Source organism: Sarcophilus harrisii, chromosome 1, assembly GCF_902635505.1.
Source record: "Sarcophilus harrisii chromosome 1, mSarHar1.11, whole genome shotgun sequence".
NCBI classification, from domain to species: domain Eukaryota; kingdom Metazoa; phylum Chordata; class Mammalia; order Dasyuromorphia; family Dasyuridae; genus Sarcophilus; species Sarcophilus harrisii.
The window spans coordinates 43704544-43726717 of NC_045426.1; the positions used below are offsets into that span (position 1 = coordinate 43704544).

The following is a 22174-nucleotide window of genomic DNA, read 5'->3' on the forward strand; positions in this document are numbered from 1 at the left end:
TGAAGACAAATCAATCAGAATCTGTACATATTCGATCCAACCCATTCCCAGCTCATAATTAACAACAACTTTGAAGGAACTGTATAGTACTTGGGGAAAAGGGTAGGGGGAAAAGGTGACAGTTATTACTTCAGGAAAAGAGCGAGTAAATATGGATGTGGCTCAGATGGCTATTAAACTACTCAGAACTTCATTACTTGGACTTTAATTTTATGCCTATTCACACACTGCATCCTCTTTTATTCTCATTGTCCAGTTCACTGCTTAAGGTTAGAGATCCTTATGGGAAGGAACTTTCTTTTGCCTTTTTTTGTATCCTCAGAACTCAGTACAGAATCTGGTACACAGTAGACTCTTAGTAAATATAAAATATAAAAAAGAAAAACCACTAAAGACTATGGAACTCTAAGGACTAAGAATTCAAGCCACCCAATTATGCACCTTGTATGAGATTCACAAAGCAGTTTCAGGTTAAATTCTTATTTCAGCAATTTTTTCAAATTCATATCAAGACATCATAGTTCAGTTGACTGGAGGATTTATCAAGAAAAGATTTTTATGTGCAACTGGTAAAATAAGGTAGACATATATGATCGATTTAAAAAATAAATAATACTTCAGCTATACCCAATTGAGCAATACCTCAAACTCTTTTATTGATAAGAAAGTTCATTACTATTTAGTCTCACTTAATAGTTCCTTCTCCATTTAAAAACTATTGCTAGTAGACTGATTTTGTAATCAATAGAATTATGTTTTCCCACTCTTGTCCAAGTCAAATTAAGTCATCTTCATTGATTGATTCCTACATGGTACCTTCAACTTCTTCCAGATCATTAGTGGGTCATTAGGATGGTATGCCAACTTTAACACAGTGCCTGGCATGCAGTAGATGCTTAATAAATGTTTATTGATTGAGTGACTTGCCAGAATGGATTGGTAAATTACTTACCTTTATATATCTTTATGCCTAAGTTTCAAATTTTAAAAAATACAAAATCTGAGGTTACTATGCTGTTTGAACCTCTGAAGACAGTGAAATCCTAAATATGGCTCCTCTTATCCAATTGGTTCCATGTTTCTGAAGTTAAAGAAAGATGAATTAAAGTATCTGTTCCTACTTTAAACTGAGATAAGTAAAGGTATTCCTGATATGTGAAATAAACAGTATGGAAGTTTCCTGGAAGTCATTTGGCAAACATGAAATAAATTTGAATACTGATGCATTACAAAGAGCGCGATTTTTGTTTGAATCTATACCTTTATTGCTGTAGGGAGCCCTCAGTAAAGCAACCCTCTCTAGCAACGCAGATTGGCAAGTGTTGTAACTTGGTATCTCAGAGAGTCGGCTAGTACAATAAATGGTTGTCACTTGCCCAAAGTGCAATAAGTGGTTAAGTCACTTGCCCACAGTCACACCGCCATCATGTGTGAAAAGCAGGACTTGAATTCACTGGTCCCTTTTCCATTCCCACTCCTCTGTTTCTCCACAACATCCTTGTCCCCTGCTTGGTCACGCTTTACAAGGTCAGACTTAATATGGGAGCAATTGGGTAGTCTTAGCTTCACATTGGCTCTTCTCTTAATCTAATTGGTTTCCAGATAAAGACCAATTATGTACACCTATGATTCAATTCCAAACTACAAAATAAGTTTCTCCTAAGGATCAAAAATTGGCCAAAGTTTATGGCCAAAAGTGTGCATATTTGGTCCCCAAAGCCCATAAAAGGTCTGCACCATGTTTCTAGAAGGCAGGTGGCACCCCAGTGATGCTGGGACTTCATGCAAGAGTTTACTGTAGGAACAGCGATAAGTACTCTTCTTCCAGGCAGACGTCGGCATGTTCAGGATGCAATCATCTGCCTTTTCAGGAGGCCATCAATGGCTGCCAGGAAGAAGAGCTGGCATGAAGGGCATTCTGCTCAGCCATCTTTCCTCCCTAAAATCACAGAAATCGTTTTTGGGGTTCAAGCCTCTGATTTCATTGGTATAGGAAACTCCCATTAAGGAAATTCCTTGTACCAGCGTTAACAGGCAAAGGTTCCCTAAAAGAGAGTGGAAGAAAGTTGTCTGGGGGCACTCAGAAGTAAAGTGGCTCACTGGGGTTTAGACAGCAACTCCAAGGATGGCTTTCTTTCCACTATGTGACACTGCCTCTCACTTGCAACACAGACCTCACTGGACCTTCCAAATGCCCGATGGAACAATTTCTAGCCTCTGACATGCAAGCTTTGGCTAAAGGAACCGGATGGGGCAGTGGTCTGCCAGTAGACAGGCTAATGGTGAGCCCACTTCCCATTCTCCCATGTGGGAGTCATCGCAACAATATTCCATCCTGGAATTTCCTTGAAGAAAAACATGTGAATGTATACAAAGGTGCCTCCTCCCTCTGAATGAAGTCTGATCTAAGACTACTCTTATATATGTAATTACTATGACGTAAGGAATCTTTTTTATCTTCAAAAGCAAACACAGTGAGATCTAAGAAAGAAACTGATTCAATTAAAACCTCATTTAGCCTACAATGATTTATTCAAAATAGTGCACAATTCAAAGCATCTGTTATTCCAAAGCCTACTAAATGTCCTATTATTCTTTGATTAAGAATTCTGGACCATCCGAACTTGGTCCATTCAAGGCCATTCACCAACATTCCCATATTTAGAATGAATAAGGACTGACTACAGACCTCAAATGTCACATTCACCAAAGACTGGCAAAAGGAAAAATGGGGCTTTAGTATATAGCTGCCCCTTCAAACTAAAGGCACTTCATGTTTAAAAGACATAGCACTACGGAATCACCCCTCCCCAGGCATTCAGGACAGTGAGCTATCCCGCGTCTCACTATCCCATTCTTCCAGTCACAATATACTATCCTTGGATTTCCTTGAAGAAGAAAAAAGTGCCAATGAATACAAAGTACTATGCCCTGCCTCCCACTGAATGAAGCCTGACATAAGACAACTCTTGTTTACATGATTAATATCCCACAAGACTCACACATGTAAAAACATCTTAGCTAAAAAATAAATGTCATAGATTGTTGTTCGGAAATTATGTTTGCTCTTTAAAGACCATCCCCAAAATAACAATAAAATTGCAGCTCTCTCCAAAGACACACCACAATAATAAAACACTGGCTACTAACACTCTGTGTCAGTGATTGGATCTCGCAGGGAAGGGAGGGTCCTTTGGCTGGCAGCTCAGTGGATGCAGAAACTGCCAAAAGTTGGGCATTTCCTTTGATAAGAGATTGGCCACTTCAAAGCTTTCCAGGAAGCCCAGTTCAGGCTGGACATCATCCTTCTGCTGGTTGGAACAGGAGGCCTCCTCCCCAACTTGGCTTTTTTCATGTATCTGGGAGACGGCTGCTGGCACAGCGGAACCCAAGGTTCGAAGAGGAGCTGTCTGGTGTATTCTGGCTGCGGGCAGCACATCGGTACCTATAACAATAGGACTAAGCACAGAAAGAGAAGAAATAGCATTTTTACTCTCTTCGAAAGGCTCTGAACTGGGTAAAGCATACTCGGTGTAAAAAATAAATAAATAACATTTTTAGTTTAAACAATACTTTAACATAAAAACTTTACTTCTCTGACCTTAACCAAATAGGCAAACATTCTGAAAGTGATCATGCCCTCTGCCAAACATAGAAAGCATGGGGCCAAAAGACTGGGTCCCATTTTTCCTTGTTTTGTAGAAGAGACTGAAGGCCAGCAAGGTCAAGGGGCTTCCCACTAGACTACCTAAATCTGTCCAGCTAGGAAGGAGAAAAGCCAGGACTTCATGCCAGTTCCTTCTGCCTGCCAAGGCCATGTTGTCTCAGTAATTCAAACACACTTCACACCCAAAGGCTTAGAAAGACCCACAGCTTCTTCACCACAGCTCTCTGGGGACAGCAATGTAAGTATTATTATCCCATTTGACAAGAAGGGGAAACCGAGCCTGAGAGCACAGAGACCTACTGAAGGGATAAAGCTGGTGGCGTCTCCCCTGGAGAAGATGCTCTTTGGAGGAAAGGAAAAGAATACTGTTTAACAGAACCAGCGTAGTAAGCTTCCAGGAGAGAGGCTCATCTTTCATCAGGAACACCAGAGTTCATGTTCTGCCATTGACATGGACATGGAGTGTAACTAAACAAGCAAAAACTTACGCAAAAAGTTCAGCATCCCAGACAACTCCTTCAAATTAGTTATAGATAAGGCAGCTATCTGTATCAATGGAGGGAATTTCCATACCAGATGTTCTCCATAAGAATGAAATCACAGGTCCACACCGATAATAATTTCTTAAAAATTATCTGACCACCAAAACATTTCCTAAAGGCTGATAAAACATTATTATATGTCTTTTTTCTCCTTTCACCCTGAATTCAAGACATCTTCACCAACCTCCTACCCCTTTGACACTTTTTCCTGGTAAACACCCAAAATAACACCTCCAAATAGAAATAACCCTTTATGTAACCAATGCCTTTGTTTTTTCAACTACAAAATTGGGAGTGACTGGTGACCTCTGGATGTATACACATTTTGGGCTCTTCTAGATTTAAAGTTCCTTCCTGTGCTAAAAGTGTTCCACTTGGGAGTGCCAAAAACACCACCCTTCCACCACATGCTGAGAAGTTAAGTACAGGATTCAGATCCTGTGTCTGTATGCTCTTTATAGGTCAAGCTTCTAATTTAATTTTGCCTCTTGTCCCAAAGTAGAAAGCTCCCGCTAATTTGCATGGGGAGAGCAACACACCCCGATGCAAAAATAATCTTGAGATTCTGTCCTTAGGACTCTTCCCCTCTCTTCCATCCCATGATCACCCCCACCAAACTGCCTTATTAAACATTTTATATACATTCTGCATTTATTTAGCTGTGCACAGGTTGCATCTAGTCCCGTAGAATATGAGCGCTATTTCATGTTTGCTTTTGCGTTGCCGATGCATTTAGTACGGTGGTGTGCACATTTTTATAGATGCTCAATGAATCGAGTTGGGGCTTCAGGGCACAGAGCAGGCCTATTGAGGTGAGCACCATGAGCAGACATGTCACTGTCAGGTCCACATAGGACATTCAGCCACCCTGAGAGGTGGGAGGGGGGGGCTTTAGTCTCACTTTACAGATAGGAAATTGAGGCAGAGAGCAGTAAAGTGGCTTTAGATGAGCTCAAGTTTTCCTGACACCAGTCCTCTCAGTCGGTAATGAGAAAGGGAGAGAAGTGAGAGGTAGAAGAACCCTAGCTACTACAAATGTCCCATCTAGCACAGGGATGATGAAGACAAGAGGAAAAAACACTGAGATCTCTGAAAATAATGTGACTACAAAGGAGAATCTCTCACTTAAGAAAATGGAAAAACTACAACTGCGCCTGCTCCCGGTTCTGGCCCCCTAAGCCACTGATACAATAGCCCAAAGAAAGGCAGCAGGCTTCTGAAAGGGGCTAATTAGCCAAGGGATCCATTCCTATCCCACTTTCCTTCCATGCCAGCTGGGATCCCCTCATGTCATTCAGCATTTGTGGGTCAGGAATGCAGAATTGGGGAGATCCAGTTGACAGAAGGACTCTTCTTGAAGTCAAGGTTATGTTTCGTAGAGATCTGGGAGCCTGGTGAAGCTTATGACAAGGCAAGAGGAGACAATAATTCAGCCCCAGAGCAAAGAATAGGGGACCACAAGTACAATGGAGTCAGAATTTGAATTTGAAACTTCATTCCTTCACGTGTCAATTGTTTAATTCAACATAAATCACTTTAACTTCCTTGTATACTTCAGTTTTCTCATCTGAGAAGTGGGCCTAATAATATTCACACTATTTCATATGTTGTATATAGATTCAAATAAAATCATATGTGTAGTTTTCTAATCACCAAAGGATACTTGGGTTGTTGTTGTTGTTGTTGTTGTTTTTCCTCAATGATCATTAGCAGTTTTGGGTAAAAATTCAAATAAAAGGAAGGGCACAGTTCAGAAGTATGCAAAAACAATAGAAGCAGGAATAGAAAAATACCAGAACTACAGGTCCCAATTCAATCCTTCCACCCATACTGTTACAGTGATTAGAGAAGGGCTGTTAACTTAAGAACAAACAAACTCAACTTGAAATCTAAAAATCAGCATTCAAATCATGGACTCTGGATTCACCAGATAATTCTTCTTAGCCCTTCTTATTTTCAAGTTCCCCATCTGTGAAATGGCAATAATAAAACCCTCTCACCGACTTCACACCACAGTTGCCAAGATCAAATGAGAAAATGGATAAAGAGATTTTATTGTTGTTTTTTAAAAAGTGGAAGGTACTAAATATAAAGTACCATTAAGCATCATATGGAACTGAGACTTATTAACAGGACTCTCCGATTTTACATAAAGTAGGGCTTACCCTCCTCTAGATGGACGTCACAAATTCTCAGAGACACTTAAAATCCATATCAACCTGTTGATTTAATTGTGTACTGTCTTATTCTATTAGTCCTGTTTCATGTTAATAACTCCTTAACAAAACTGTAAGACTTTTGGGGGGCAGGGATCACATCTCAAGCCTCTTCTTTATCACCTTCTTTATCACTTACTATGTGCTGAGCACATAGTAAAATCTTTGCAAACAGAATATTTTAAAAGCTTCCAGATCCTCATACTTTTATGAACTGGCACCACCCAAGCCTTCCACAACCTAAATAATAACTGACATTTGTACAGCCCTTGAAGGTTTGCAAAGCACTTTACATAAATTATCTCATCTGATATTTATTGCCTTTTGAGCTAAAAATCCCTGAGTTTTGACAATAAATCATTTTTCTTGCGTACCAAAAATATCTAACGATGAATTTGGCTCTTTGTTAAACAGGAGGTCATGAACTATATAAAATTTCATAGAGGAATCGTGAGGAGATTAACCTCAGAACTGAAAAAAATTAATTTGTGATTTGTGAAAATAAGTCAAGAGTTAGAGGTTTAACAACTTGCCTCGCATAAGTAGCACATTCCTAACGTTCTGAGAAATTATCCCCATGTATTTTCTAGAGAAGGCACAATCTCCTTACCCTACCCCACCCCCCCAAGTATGGTTACTATAATCAGATAATCCAGATTTATTTCTGCATTTATCCTGTGGATAGGAAGGAAAGTGATGCTAATATTCTCTAGCTAGCACAGGGAGAATGAAGAAAAACATATCTGAAATAATAAGAACTATAGGACGGATTTCAAGGAAAATACTTCTCCTTATATATTAGGAAACTATCAAATAATCAGAAGATATTTATGTATCAAAGTGCAATGGTAGCCTCACTATTTTGCTATTCAGCGGGTTCTCATGGGAAAGCCAAGTATTAGGGGTCTATCAGAGTCTCGATAGGCAGTGCTACAGTGGGAAAAGCACTAGACTTGGTTTTGAGAGCTAGCTTTGAATTTTCGGAATTTTGGCTCCTATGCTTACTAGTTGGACAGATCACTTGATTTCTATTAGGCTCAGTTTCCTCATCTGTAAAATAGAAATAATAATAGTCAAAGCACCTACGTCATGGGATTGTTCCTCCTCCCCCCCAAAACTTAACAAAAAACTTTGTAAAACTTAAAGCCTATAGGAACATTTAGAGCTAGTTATTCTATTAGTTCTAGCAAAAGCAAGGCAGATGATGAACATTATGAAAATCAAGAGAGAAGTCTGGACCAGTTACAGTAAGAAACTGGGACCGGAAAAAAGTCCATGGTACAATGGGAAAAGAGTCTTAGATTTGGAATCAGAACTGGCTTCCAATTCTGGCTCTGTCAATTACTATCTGTAACCAGCTGCCTTATCTGTAAAGAGAGGGATGGGATTATGTATAGGCTTCTAAGTCTCTTTCACTCTAAACCTATATTATCCTATAAGAAACCAAGAAATACATAGTGATCTGTTTATTAGGTGGAACAGTTAACATGTACTATTTTATTACAAAGTCCCTGTTTAATTATGTATATATCATGTCTCATCTGACCCACTTCCCAAAATGAACTTCTAATTTTCTTAATTCAAATTCTAACTCCACCTCTGTCATAATTATAAATGCAGGTAATCCCAGAAGATCTTTGAGGAACACCGACAAGCTGGAGCACAACCAGTTAAAGGTGACTCACTGATAAGAGGACATGGCCTACAAGGGACTGGTTGTTTAACCTGCAGGGCAGAAGTCAGCAGAGACAGTGTTTTCCAAATGGGGAAAGGCCTGTCATATGCAAGAACAATCAGACAAAGCCAGTACCAAAAAGCACCAAAAAGCACCAGGGAGAAGATCCAGATGCAGGTTTCAGTTCAAAGTAAGAACACTAATGGTGCAATGGGCTGATGGAGTTCTTTTCTGGAAATATCCAAGCAAAAGCTAGATAACCACTTCTTGAAAGGCTGGATTTGAAAGCCTTCAAGGTCTTGGGCCATTTAAGGTAGCATCATGGCTGCTTTCCTAGACTTTTCTTTGGATCCCGTTGAGCTTAGAGTCCTGCAAATACCTGCATGAAGAATGTTTGTCTTGTAAATACAAAGCTTCTTTCCTAAGCTGCTATAATAAAAGAAGCTTAAAGCCAGGACTTGAGAAAATTTTTACTGAAGGTTCAGGCTGGGGGGAAATAGCTATTATGGATATATCAAGTCCATATAATGCTAAAAAAGGCTCCCCCAAGTAATTGTCCACATGCTATCCTTGGAAGGCCACTCACCTAAAGGACAAACTACAAAAAGCAAAAGGAGGAAGGCCTTCCATGATTAACTTGTAAGCTTCAAAATGCAGCCACTTCTCAAAATAACTTTCACAATAAGTAATAGTTTTTAACCACCCTCACCTTCCAGATCACTTTTTTATTTTTAGGGTGGGCACATCATAGGGGCTTAAAACCTATTTTCAGGCAAGTTTTCTCACACATCTCCCAGCTAAGTTTAAAGACAGAATAGTGGAATGAAGGGGTTATTAGGCTTGGAATTAGGAAAATTTGGATTCAAATTCTGCCTTACACACTTCCTTGGAGGTACTAGGAAGGAGTCACCTAAGAGGGCATTTAATCACAGCTCAAGAGTCCAACTCCTGTATTTCACAGGGGAGGACAGTGAAACTCAGAGGGTTCAGTGACTTTCTCAGGCGGGTGCTGAAGCTCAGGTCCCCCTAATCCAGTGCCACTCTTCTATCTATTGCTCCAGACTATCTCCCTTCTAAGTCAACACACACTTTCAGACCCAGTTTTGCTTTTTTTTTTTTTTTTTTGGTCACTATTTCGAGATCATGTGCAATAAGGCAAAGAATACACATTCTCTGTTTATGACACCAAGGAAATATTACCATTCACTTACACTAACATTCAATTAGCATGACAAGATATTTTAAGTGCCCACAGAAGCACAGAATTTTAGGGATAGAAGAGCCCTTAGCAGCCATGTAGACCAATGCACAGTCTCCAAAAAGAATCCCACTATAATAAACCCTATCAGTAGCTGTCTGGCCTCTTCCTGAAGCCTTCCAATGAGGAGGAACCCACTTCTTGCTGATGTAGCTTATCCCACTTTGGGACCGTTTATTGACATCAGGACTTAATTTAGCTCTTTGCAATTTCTACCCATTATTTCTAACTCTGTCCTCTGGGACCAAACAGGGCAAGTCTATTTCCTCTTCCACATCAGAGTTTTTCAAATACAGTATCTAAATACAGCTATCCCTACCCCCAAGCCTTCATTTCAGCAGTCTAAACTTTTTCAGTTCCTGCAAGTGATCTTTGTATCATAGGAAGTTAAGAACCCTAACATCTTGATTGCTCTCCTCTGCACATGCTCCATTATCAGTGTCCTTCAAGAAATGATATTCCACATGCATTTTGACCAGTGCAGAAAGAATCAGCTCATGGTTACAGAAGACATTTCAATGACTGATCCTACATGGGATCTGATCAGTTGCTAAAACCCCTCTCTTTTCCTCTCTCCAGTTTTTGTGTTAGCCTAAAAGATCATGAACTTAAAACTTCAATAAATGAGGGAAGAAGTCTTGCCACTAATAGCAGTCACAAGAAAGTTAGTATCTTTCCCCACTTTACCTCTTCCTAATCCAACACTGGCAAGTGGCACAATAAATCCATTTTCAAGAGAAAAGTGGTTCACTTGAAATTCTAATCTTTAGCAACTAATGGATCAAGTAATTAAACAGTTACATGGCCTAATTCTGAATGTTCCCATTATAAGCTTATGCACATATGTGGGCTGTTTTATTTTTTTTTTTAATATCCACTTTTAGAACAAGAAATGATTCTTTAGGATAAGAGGTCTTTGGGTATCTTGAAAATTGGGTCACTTTTTTAATCATGAAAAAGGAGAGAAATTCATTCCAGAATAAATTTAATCAAACTAGTTAATTAATAGATGACATTGATTTCACCTGAGCCAGATACTGGTGCTGAAAATGTGAACTCAGATGAAAGCAATATAATGAAAAAGATGATCTACCAAGGCAGGGCTCAGAAATCAGGCAGAACAATTCACAGATGGCCTCATCTTTGTGGGAAAAGCCCCCACAATGAAGTAATTTTCAGGGCAAAACAAGAAATCTGCATCCTTTGACTGGACAACATGGTATAGAAATATTTGTCAGAAAATATCATGTGCTGTGAGGAAGAGTCCATGCTGACAAGAGATAAAGGTCATCAAAGGGGGGTTTACCTAATTTAATTCAATATTAAGTGCCTCCCATGTGCCAGACACTGTCCTACATGCTATGGATAAAAAATAAACAACTGCTCTAAAGGAGTTTATGTTCTATTGGAATATGCAAACACAGAAGTAAATTTAAAACATTTAAGAAACCAAGAACATTAACAATAAGAGGGATCAGAGAAGACAACAAGCATATCCTCCCATCTCTTTATCAATGGCTATTCATCTGGATGGGCTATTACCAAGAAACATATCTTTAGAGTTTACAAAGCCAAATGGAAAAAGTAGAGATAGTCCCCAGGGACGGTGAGGTCCTCCAGAAACTCTGTTAGTGAATGACACTGTATTGATTCCAGCCCAGAATATTAGACAATCTTCTAATGAGATAGATAGCTCCATAATCACTGAAAAGGATTTGGTTTATTTATTGAAACTGCAAACCCAAGCCAAAGGAGAATGTCAATGCAGCTGGATAGACAAACTTTGACACAAGACAAAGCAGAAACCTGCACTGGGAGGGCAGAGCTGACTGGATTGCCTTCCTGGTACTTCAAAAGATTCTGAGCTTCTACTCAAAGCAAAGGTCCACTTTTTCAATACAGTAATATGACAATATTCTTCCACTGATGATGTAAGTGGTATGACTCATGCAATATCAGTCTCTTAAGAATCAGTTGATGGTCAAACAATGGACAACAGAAAAAGGCAGGCTTTACATATCACCAACCTGAACAGAGGCCAACGTGATAGCAGATTCAAAATACTTATACCTGAGCTCAGAAATAACCAAGATAACTTTTACAAAGGGTCCTATGAAGTTCACATGACTCTCAGTAACCCTGAAAGAATATATCCAAGTAGTTTCTCTTTCAAGCACTGGCTCCTCTCCTGGAGGATCATATGTATTTTCAGATCTTTCTCTAGGGAACTACCATTATTACCACCACCACCAAAGTTATGATTGGCTTCTCCTGAATAGGATTCTGTCTGTTTACTGCTTCTAGAGACCCCAGTGAAATCTTTGGGATTAGAATGAGGAGCTGACAGAGACAGGAGGTGCTCCTGGATGTCTTGGCTCAGGGCTCCTACTGCTGGGGAATGGTCTGTGTCTCTCCTGTATGGCTGCTTCTGCAGCTCTGTCTCTCTCTTCACCCTTAAACAGTCCTCCATGGGAAGGTGTTGGCTTTCACTACTATTGTAGCTTTCTCTTTGAAGCAAAGGATTTGGTTTTTTGCCCTCCTCCCTGTATTTTCTTTTCTAGTGAGAACTCCTGATCTTTTTAAAGGTTCAGCTCTAGGGCCAACTCAAATATGTAAACCTCCATATGATAAGAGTGTCAACCTTTTGTTCCTCAGTGCTTCTCTGATTCAATTATTTCACCAGGGTTTCTTCATCAATTCCAGGGAAGGAAGCGAATCCCCACTCTTCCAGAGAAAGATCAAGTTAACACTTTGTTTCTGCTCTAAGGCATACCATAAGCACCTGCATCTGGGTCCCTAACAAATCAGTAATAAGTACATGTACATATAGCTTCTGAAGAAACTGATCAAGTTTGCAATTGAGCAAGAACGAGAAAATCATGGGGGTAGGATTTGGAAAAATGGTTTTATGATTCAAAATCAAAACAATGGATGTTTGATATAAAGTCTGTTAGCTACTACTCCATCACACAAATAAAGAAATAACTTAATGTTACCCTTGATGAACTTCCACCCAAATGAGTAAATAAGGAAGGAATTACTTGTTCAATAATCTCCAGAGTGCATTTACCTTTGGGTGGGAACCCAAACCACAGCATGTGTCTGAGTCTTGAGGGTAAAATATGTGATAACCCATAGGAAAGAGGAACTCACTAAAATAACAAAGCATTGGTCCAATATTAATTTAAAGTTTTGTTAAAGTGTAAGGGGCCTTAGAACTTACTTGAGTACTTTCTGTATTTTCTTAATTTGTTAATTGGCTCTTTTGCGTCCCCTGAATCCTATAAATTTTCTGTACACTTAAAGTTTGTACTACTTAAGGTCCCTTTAATTCCTAGAATGGTGGGCTATCCTTTTTTTATCCACATTTGGGAAATCTAGATAGAGCTATATCTAAGTTTTAGGTAAAACTGAAGATTTCCTTGGAATAAATTCTAATGTGGAGGCAAAGGAAAAAGTGATCCTTTACGTTGGGTCTGACCCTTTCTATATAAGTCCTGAGATTTGAAGGCCCCAAAACCATGGATCACCAATATTTTATTATGAGAGAATAAGATATTGTGGAAAGAGTGCTAAACTTGAAGCAAAAAGAATAAGTTAGAATCTTCAGTGTATAGATACTTTTCTAATCTGGATCTTACTTTTTTCATTGAAAAAGTAAGAAATTTGGACTAGATACCTTATAAGATCATTTTAAGCTCTAAACCCGTGACCCAAAGAATACTACTAGAACTAAAAGATTTACAATATTCCTCCATATACAATTACCAAATTTATATATGTGGAAATAAAAAAGGAAATAAATTTCTGTAGGAAATTTAAAGAAATTAAGGTTACTGTCTTTTCTATTGAACCCATACCCATTATCAAGTGTCTCTTTTTAACTGGGAAAATAATGGAGGCCACCCCCAGGTTTCTTATGAGTCTTGGATCATCTGAACTAAGTAAATCAATAAAAAAAAAAAAAGTATTTAAATCACCATTTGCAAAGAGCCATCTTTGAATGAGGAAGAAACAAGTCTAAATCATTAAAAATAAGTCATAGATCTTCTGAAAAATAGCTTTGTGGCTGTTAAAGTCATTTAATTTCATTTGGGCTTTATTATTCTCATCTATTATTTACCTACAAATATTTTGCAAAGAAAGTACTTTTGCAAACAGTGAAGAACTAAATGTGAGTTAGCATTACTTCACTTCAGATCAAATCATGTTCAAAATTCCTTCTGCTTATAACACAAGCCACAAGTTATTCCAACCACAGAGTACCTCTGTCACTAACAAGGGTGAAAAAAAGGCAAAGCAGAAAACCAGGGTGCAAATAAAAACCCACTAGGTTTCATAAGGCACACATTCTATACCGGGAATTCTTTTAAAAGTTAAGCTAACAAGGGTTTTCCAAAGTCTTCCATCCACTATCTTTTTAAATTAAATTAGCAATCTAATATTTCAGTAGAGTCTCTACTGAAGCTAATATACAAATAGAGAAATAGATTGTATCATACAAATACAATCTACTTGTCCTATTCAGGGAAGCCAACCATAACTTCAGCAGCAGCGATGGTGGTAGTGATGGTGGTGGCGAAGGCAGTGGTGATAGCAATAGCAGAAATGGTACTAGTACTATTTTTTGATGGTGGTAATAGTAATAGTAATAGTAATAGTAATAGTAATAGTAATAGTAATAGTAATAGAAGAAGTGGTAATGGATCAAATTTAAAGAGAGCTTTATGATTTACAAAGCACTTTCTCCACAACACCCTGGAAGGGAAGCATTCGAAGCATTCTTTTTTGTTCAAGTAAGAGGGGTTTTCCCCAAGACATTCAGCTAGTAAGTCCTGAAGTATATAAACTATTAGTAATGTAAACATCATTTACAATGAGTCTCAGAAACAGGGCTGTCTCCAACTAAAACAAATATCAGAGAAATGGTATCTAGCCTTCATATGGGCAATCTCTGTACTATATATTTTCTGTGTTCCTCTTTATTAAGTTTTCAGGGTCTCCCCAGGCCATTCATTTTTTGTATCATCACCTCCTCCTGGCTGCAACCGAGTCAACTCCGTTTGGGGAAGAAGCAGGAGAGTTAAGGCTACACTATTGGACCTATGTGGGAGTCTGCATAGGTGACTCCACAAGCCTGTTAAGAAATACATTGATTTTCCCAAGTGGTTTTTACCTTATGGCACATGTATGATCCTCCTTTCTTCACCCGGTTACTCCCGGAGTGGGGCCCTTTCTGTGGACAGAGAGGACAAGTTGTCAGGTCAGAAAACAAGACTGTCATTAAGTGAAGAGAAGGTACTCCAACCTAACCATCCATTTTTCTTTCTCTGGAACATATACTTCACATGGAAACTACTCAGGCTGCCCTCTTTTCTCCTCTCTACCCCCAGATCCCAGTCAGTGTTTCCTAGTCTCCTCATACCAAAATCCTATCAATCTTGCAAACCTCAACCTAGTTAGTGTCCATTTCCTCAATGAAAGCTTCTGTGATTGCTCCAGACTACCTTCCTTGTCTACAAATTTCTCTAGCACTAACTGCAACAGTGAATCATAGGCTGGTCACTTTATAACAATCAATTATCAAGCATATAATAAGTATCTACTATGTACTAGGCACTGTCTAAAGCATTTATACAAAACCAAAAATTAAAGTCTTTCCCCCCTCTTCTATTGAAGAGACCACGGGGACATATATATGTATGCTTGCTCTCTCCCCACCCCCCATCTCTGTCTGTCTCTCTATTTCTCCATCTCTCCCTCCCTCCCTCTCTCTGTGTCTCTGTCTCTGTGTCTCTCACACACACACACACACACACACACACACACACACACACACAGAGTAATTAGGGGGCACTAGAATCTAGTGCTACATGTACAAAGTATCCCTGAGCTAAGCTTTGAAAGGAAGTAGGGGTTCAAAGCAGTAAGTGAAAAGTAAGTGCATTCTGCAATGGGGAGCAATCTGAGCAAAGGCACAGAGACCCATTACTTCCAGACACTAAATATAAGATGATCTTAGATGAAATCTTAGCATTCAGAGTACTAAGGAATAAAGAAAATGAAAGACTATGGGCCTTGTCCTCTCCTTCTGGGGTGTTATTTAACATCTCATGTGCGAACATCTCACGTCCTCACCTATTTAAAGCTCTCAGAGGTCAAGCTCCCTTCTATGTACTTGTCTACAGGCATATACTGCAGATGACGCTTCAGACTGCTTTCTCCTGGGCCAAACCAGAATCTGCCGGCCTGCTCCTTCTGGGAAGGGCGGGCATGGGAGAGCCGTGCCTTCATCACCAGCCATTGAACGTGGACATAGTCCAGAAACTCAGTTGCCAACATGAGACTGTCACACCCTTGAGGAGCCAATGGCAAAGCAGCTCACAGAGCAGAGATGGTTCACACTCACTGTGAAGGGAGAGGGGGAAGCAGGGGGACAGTCACTTTCCAATCCCTGTCCAGCAATGACAGAAAGAATGCTAGAGATACATGGATCCCCCTAGGAGGCAGACTCCTCTCTTGTCCATCATATGCTGTCACAGTGTAAGAAGAGTCCAGAATGTAGGTATAATTATCACCAACTCTGAAAACTTTAATGCAGTGAAAAGGTAGAGCAAAAGCTGTACTGATCTATTTAGGTAAAGAAGTATTTCTGTCAGAAACGTTTCCAGCTCCTGGGCAACTGCCCTACGTCAAGCAATAACACAGTTCCTGTGGCAGTGGAGGCCCAGTTTTTTAGCCTTCTTCACTGCTTAATGCTGCTACTAATAGAATTTCATCAAAGATTACAAAATGAATCTTCTAAATCCTCAAAGGCTCAATTCTAAAAATTAAGCTTTAATGCTGAACTATCAGTTCTGGATATATTCTTTGGGTGTCAGATCTCCCACTAGTAAGGATACAATAAGACCCTCACAGGTAGAGAATTTAAAAAAAAAAAAAATAACCTAGCAGGTGTTTCCCTTAGCATACCTGATGTGTTATAAACACTTCACCAGAGTCAGCAGGATAAGGTTTGTAATTCTAATCCCTCAGCAATGAAGTGGCAATAAACTAATTGATAACCTCTTAGCTCCGCCACAACACTTACTCAAAGTCAAGTACAGTAAATGTGATGCAATTAAACACAAGCTTAATGAACACTAACTATGTATAAGTCACTGTCCTCATTAAGACACACATTCCTTGCACTCAAGGAGCATACAAAGTAGTTATGGAAAGGACAGCTATAAAATCAGCTAGAATACAAAATAAGTCCTTCAAAAGAAAATGGATAAAGTCAAAAGGAAGGAGAGATTTTAGTTCATGAAGTCTAGGGATCTAGAAAAGTAAAGCAAGTAGTGGCAGATGGGACAGGAGAAGGGAAATGAGACTAGTAAGATACTGCTGGAATATTCTAAGTGAATGACAATGGAAGCTTGAACTGGGATGTGGTAGTGGGGTGTAATGGTTCAAAGAACACTGGGCAGGGACTAAAAAAAGTCATAGTCTCCAGAAGCTTCAGTTTACTCATCTGAAAAATAGAGTGAAAACACTTGTTCTACCAACCTCACAGAAATCTAGGGAGAAAAAATACTTTACAAGTGTGAGATATGGGAAGGAATGAAAAAGGAGGAAGAGGATGAGACATATTAAAGAGGCAAAACTGCCAGGACTTGAAAAATTGATCATATTGTGGGGGGAAGGACTCAAAGATTATGACAGGTTTTCTAACGAGAGAAGCAATTTCTGATGCCATAAATGGAAACAGATAAGTCAGAAGAAGAACAGACTTTGGAGGGAGAGAATAAGTCCAATTTTGGACATTCTACTTTTGAAGCACTGGGCCAGTCCATCCTCCACTCAGTTTTCTAATTAACCTTCATATTGGCTAAAGCTGACCGTGTCATGTTCCTATTCATTAAACTCCAGTGGCTCCCTATCACTTCCAGATCGGTTTGGCCTTCAAAGTCCTTCCCAATCTGGCTCCCTCTTCCTTTTTTCGGTCTTCCACCTTACTCTCTTCCACATTAGCCTGTGATCCAGTAACATTAGTCTCCATGCTGGCCCATGAACAAGGCACACCTCGGCATTTTCCTCTCTGGGTGTTTTCAGACTCTTTCTCAGACCCAGAATGTTCTCCTTCCTCATCTTGGGATTCTGACTTCCTGGCTCTCTTCTAGTTGCTGTTAAAATGCCACCTGCTATAAGAAGCCTCTCCTGATCTCTCTTAATGGTGGTGCCTTCCCTCTGTCAACCAACTCCAATCTACTCCATCTGTATAGCTTGTTGGTGTACAGCTGTTTGCAGGCTGTTTCCCCTTTCAGATTGGGTACTCTCTGAATTGTCCTTGACTCTTTTTGTATCTTCATCCATCATCTGAGAAGATGACTAATAAATGTTTGTTGACTGACTGGTGACCAAGGGGAAAAATAGCTGGAGATGTCCTGTCAGAACTTGCAAAATGGAATTCAACAGAGAAGGAGGGTAGAAAACGTAGAGTTATAAGTCAGTTACATGGACAAGCATTTATTAGGCACTTGCCAGGCAAAAGACTGGAAAGATGGATAGTAGTTGAGATGTAGGAGGCCCTGATTGCCAGGCTGCAAAGTATGTATTTTACACTATAAGTAAGAGGGTACCACGGCAGGGTCTGGGGCAGGAGAAAGAACGACACGGTCAGCCCTAAGCATTACGCCATTATTTCTTCAGCTATATCTGAAGAGGGAAGAGTACAAGAGGATGACTGGTTATGAAGTTATTAGGAGAGTTCTGGTGAAAGGTAACAGGAGCCTGACCTAAGGTAGTGTTAAAAATGGGGATGGTTCAAGGAATGGGTTTGATAGGACTTGGTAAAGAGACAGAGAAAGGCAGCAATCAATACTATGTTTTAAGGCAGGGTAAATAGGAAAAAAGTGGTACCATGAATAGAAGTAGGGAGATTAGGAGCATCACATCTGAAAAGAGGAGTAATAAATTCAATTTATGACATGCTAAATTCAAAGTGCTTTGAGACATTCAAGTGGAGATGCCCATCTGAAATATGGGACTGAAGTTCAGGGTCAAGGCTTAGAGATATAACCCGGGAGTCAATGGAAGTGAAAGAACAAACTGCAGTCAAAGGCAAAGACAAGATGTCAAAGTGAGTCAACAGACAAAAAAGAAATGAGAGCCAAGAATGGAGCCTTGTAGCCAAGCGACTGTCCATGAACCACTCATGTCTGGGACAAGTCACTCCAGATGCTCCCTGGGATCTTCTGGTCTCTCCATCGGGAAGGAGTTCTTTGGTGGCCTTCAGAAACCAGGCCGCAGGGAAGCTAACAAATGAATGGGTGAGGAAGAAGCAGAAGCCCTGAATGGAGATTACTTTTACTAGAAATCTGGCAGTGAAGAGAAGGAAGGATATCAGAGCTGAACTCAGAATTCAATTAATAGATATGAATTCTACCACGAACATTTCTGTCTCGATGGGACCACAGTAAGTTTAAATTAAAGATAACACATATATACCTATGCATGGGAATGTAAAAGCTTTAATGATATAATGAGGTAATGATGTAAAACAGTCCTAAAACTTTTGGACCATCCTGTGTACATATATATGTATATATAATGTATTACATAAACTGATGTAATGTAAGTATCATACATATGCATACATTAATATATAAACATTATATATACATATATATTACATTAGTGAATCATCCACAGAACTTTACAAATAAAGCCATTTCCTTGGCAACAATATGACAGGCAAGTAATTACAAATATCTGACGGGCCATTTTGCTGAAAAATAGAAAAAAAATAATTGAAAGGAAAAGTCTCATCTCATATGTGCAAGGAAAGGGCAGGCAAATCATACTTGTTCAAGGCTGCCTGCCTATCACTAAGGCTGTTTCTGGAGGATGTATGAACATAGGGCAGCTGTACTTGTCTGTCATACATTGCATTAGCTACTTTATCTTTCTGCTTATTCAAAAAGACCCATCTCTTCACTCAGAAAGTTCAATTAAAAGAAAACACAGAACACTGGGGCTTTTCAAATCACACAAAACAAGAAAGAAACAGCCCTGAATCTTTAATGCTGCTCTCAGATATAACTCACACTTAGCAATACTGCTGCCTACGTGCTCTGAATATTTCCTCTCCATATGTAACCATATGCAATTAGTCACCCTGGTATAGCTCTTTAAAAGAAATGCCGGGGGGAGGGGGGAAGAGATAGAACATGGACAATAGTGTTTGATCAATCCATCTCAGTAAGCATTTATTTAATACTTTCTAATTGGTACACTAGAGAAAAACAGAATCATCTTTGCCCTTAAGAAAGTTCTATTTTAATTGAGCAATGAACAAACACAGACAGGGAAAATATAATACCACAAGATCCAAGGATGAATGGTAACAACTATAGAGACTGAGGAAGGCTTCCCAATGGGCAGCAGCTGAGCTAAGGTTTGAAGTTGCACTGTAATTTGCAAGGGTCAGATCATACCTGGAGTTCAGAAACCACATTTTAGGAGGGAGAAAGAATACAAGGATTGCAATCAGTCTGAGGAAGGAACTGAAGACCACTCTCTTGTGAAGGAACTCATGATGTCTAGAAAAGTTGGAGTTTGAGGAGAATGTGATTCTTGTATTACAGCAATTGAAGGGCTAGCTTGTGAAAGAATGGATTAGACTTTCTCAGTTTGACTTCAGAGGAAAGAACTGAGTACAAGCTATAGGAAGGGTTGGTATATTCAATCAAAAAAAAAAAAAAAAAAAAAGCAAACAAACAACAACAAGCAAAAGTTTCTGAAACAATTCAGGCTTTTCTGATGTGGGCTACCTGAATGGAGGTCTTCATTTTGGAGATAGATGATCATTCGTAATGGATGTTCTACCTTACATTCCTGTTCAGTGAAGGGCAGAGCTGTGTGAATGACCTCAGCAGTCTCCACCATCTCCAATGTGACTAGGGGAGAATGAGAAAACAGAAACTGCAGCCCTGTTTCCTCACTGGTAAATTGTTGGGTTGGTCTAAAGTCATTTTAGTTCTATGCCCTGTGAGACTTCACAAAGCACTAATATCATAAAGAGAGCTCAATGCTAGTTATGAGATCTCCAAAAAAGCAAAATAGTCATGAATCCGTAAGCTGTAGGATGATAGGTGTTCTGGATGTAGCATTCATTGTCAGTGGAGGGAAAAGCATGATCCATTTCAAAACATCGGGAAAAGGGGACTATATAAAAGCCTTGCAACATGACTGCACAACCTCCACCAGAAGGAAAACTATGGAAAGTCTAAGAAAGTAAACCATGAGGAAGCAAGTTTGCTTGTTTAAGGAGAAGCAAGCATATAGGACTGAAGCCTCCCTAGATTAGAGTTCTGAGACTTAGCAGGGCTGAGCTTCTGACATCAAAAACAGAAGAGATTCCTGCTAAAAGTAATAGAAGGGACAGACAGGAGCTCAGAAACAGACACCCACCCATGACCTCTAAACAATGGGTGAATACGATTTAAAATACACACACACACACACACACACACGCACGCACGCACGCACACAGGTCCAGAACATACTTGTTTGGTTCTACTGGGAGAAAAAGAAAACTAACTAGTAAAAATCTAACACTATTTCCATTACCTTTCCATTAAGTACTTATTATGGTGATGAACCTACATCTCTAAATATAACAAAGGATATTTCTTCAAGAACATTAAACAAAATTTGGATCTCTATCAAAGGATTACCATCACTGCACCAATGAATTCTGGGGTCGCTTTTTTCCACCATGACTTCAAAGTCATTATCAGCTTTAGGAAAAAAAAAATAAAACAAAAAACAGCAGTTTGATTCTGGCAGTACTCTGTGGTGCTTTAGGTACTTGCAACCCACCCAAAGATTCAGACAGAAGAACCTTCTCCTCTTGTTTCTCTTCTGAGTCCAATGGAAACATCACCCAATAAATAGAGGGGGGAGAAACAAATTGAAACTACTTTAAAAACCAAACAAAATCCAGCATTCATAAGAGAACTGGAATCAGAGGTTGGTCTCGAGGATGAAGCCACTTTCACAAGTACTGTGAGTTCTAAGAAATAAAAGATACCAAACCAGGCCGCACTCCAGGTTTGGATTCTCTCAGAAGCAATAGATTAATACCAGACCCTTCCAGAGGCATACTCCACCTGCTCCCTTTTCCTTCTTCCTCACCTTTCATCTTCAAACTTCATTAATTAATCCAAGGGACCAAGTCATCATCTCACAAGATGCTCTCTTAGTCACCATCTCATAAAATGTTCTATAGAAAACAACAATCCCTTGATAACTCAATTTCCCTTAAGGCCTCACCTGCCCTCAGAGGCCAGATGGCTTACAGCCTTTGAATTCCAACATCACAGTAGCCCATCACAATGACCATCTGTCCTAGTTCCTCAAAGAACATCCCTTAAAGCAAAGTAATGTCCTTGTGAAATATCATCTTAACTGTGAAACACCCAGACCCTACGCAGCCCTCTTACTCTTCAGATTTATTTGGGCCCTACCCCAGGGCCATCCCCAGTTTCAGGCCCCAAGCTGGGGAAAAAGAGGATATCCACATTTATCATCCAATCCAGATCCTGGTGACCTATCTTTCCCAATTTCCAAGTCACTATTCTTCCTTCCTCAATGAATTTAGTGCCTGGCTCACTTTCCACTCCACTCCTGACTTCATACTAGGGGACTTTAACATATATATATATATATATCAACCTATATCAGCAAATAATGATACTTCCTCAAATATCCAAAGTATCCAGTTCGTCATTTCATTCAATTCCCATAACTGGCTTCTCCACTCCATCTCAG

At 39.5% G+C, this 22174-nt stretch overlaps 1 protein-coding gene across 2 annotated transcripts in view; it reads right to left on the reverse strand.

Annotated features, from left to right (window-relative positions):
• Positions 1 to 2513: 2513 nt before the first annotated feature.
• SUMF1 (sulfatase modifying factor 1) overlaps positions 2514 to 22174 on the reverse strand; it is a 101510-nt gene continuing 81849 nt past the window's right edge. For both annotated transcript variants that reach the window (XM_031954248.1, XM_031954241.1), the window contains 2 exons: positions 14535 to 14594; positions 2514 to 3459 (listed from right to left, as the gene is read on the reverse strand). In XM_031954248.1, the coding sequence (XP_031810108.1) occupies positions 3352 to 3459; positions 14535 to 14594 (168 nt within the window). In that variant the 3' untranslated portion in view covers positions 2514 to 3351. The remainder of the gene's footprint in view (positions 3460 to 14534; positions 14595 to 22174) is intronic.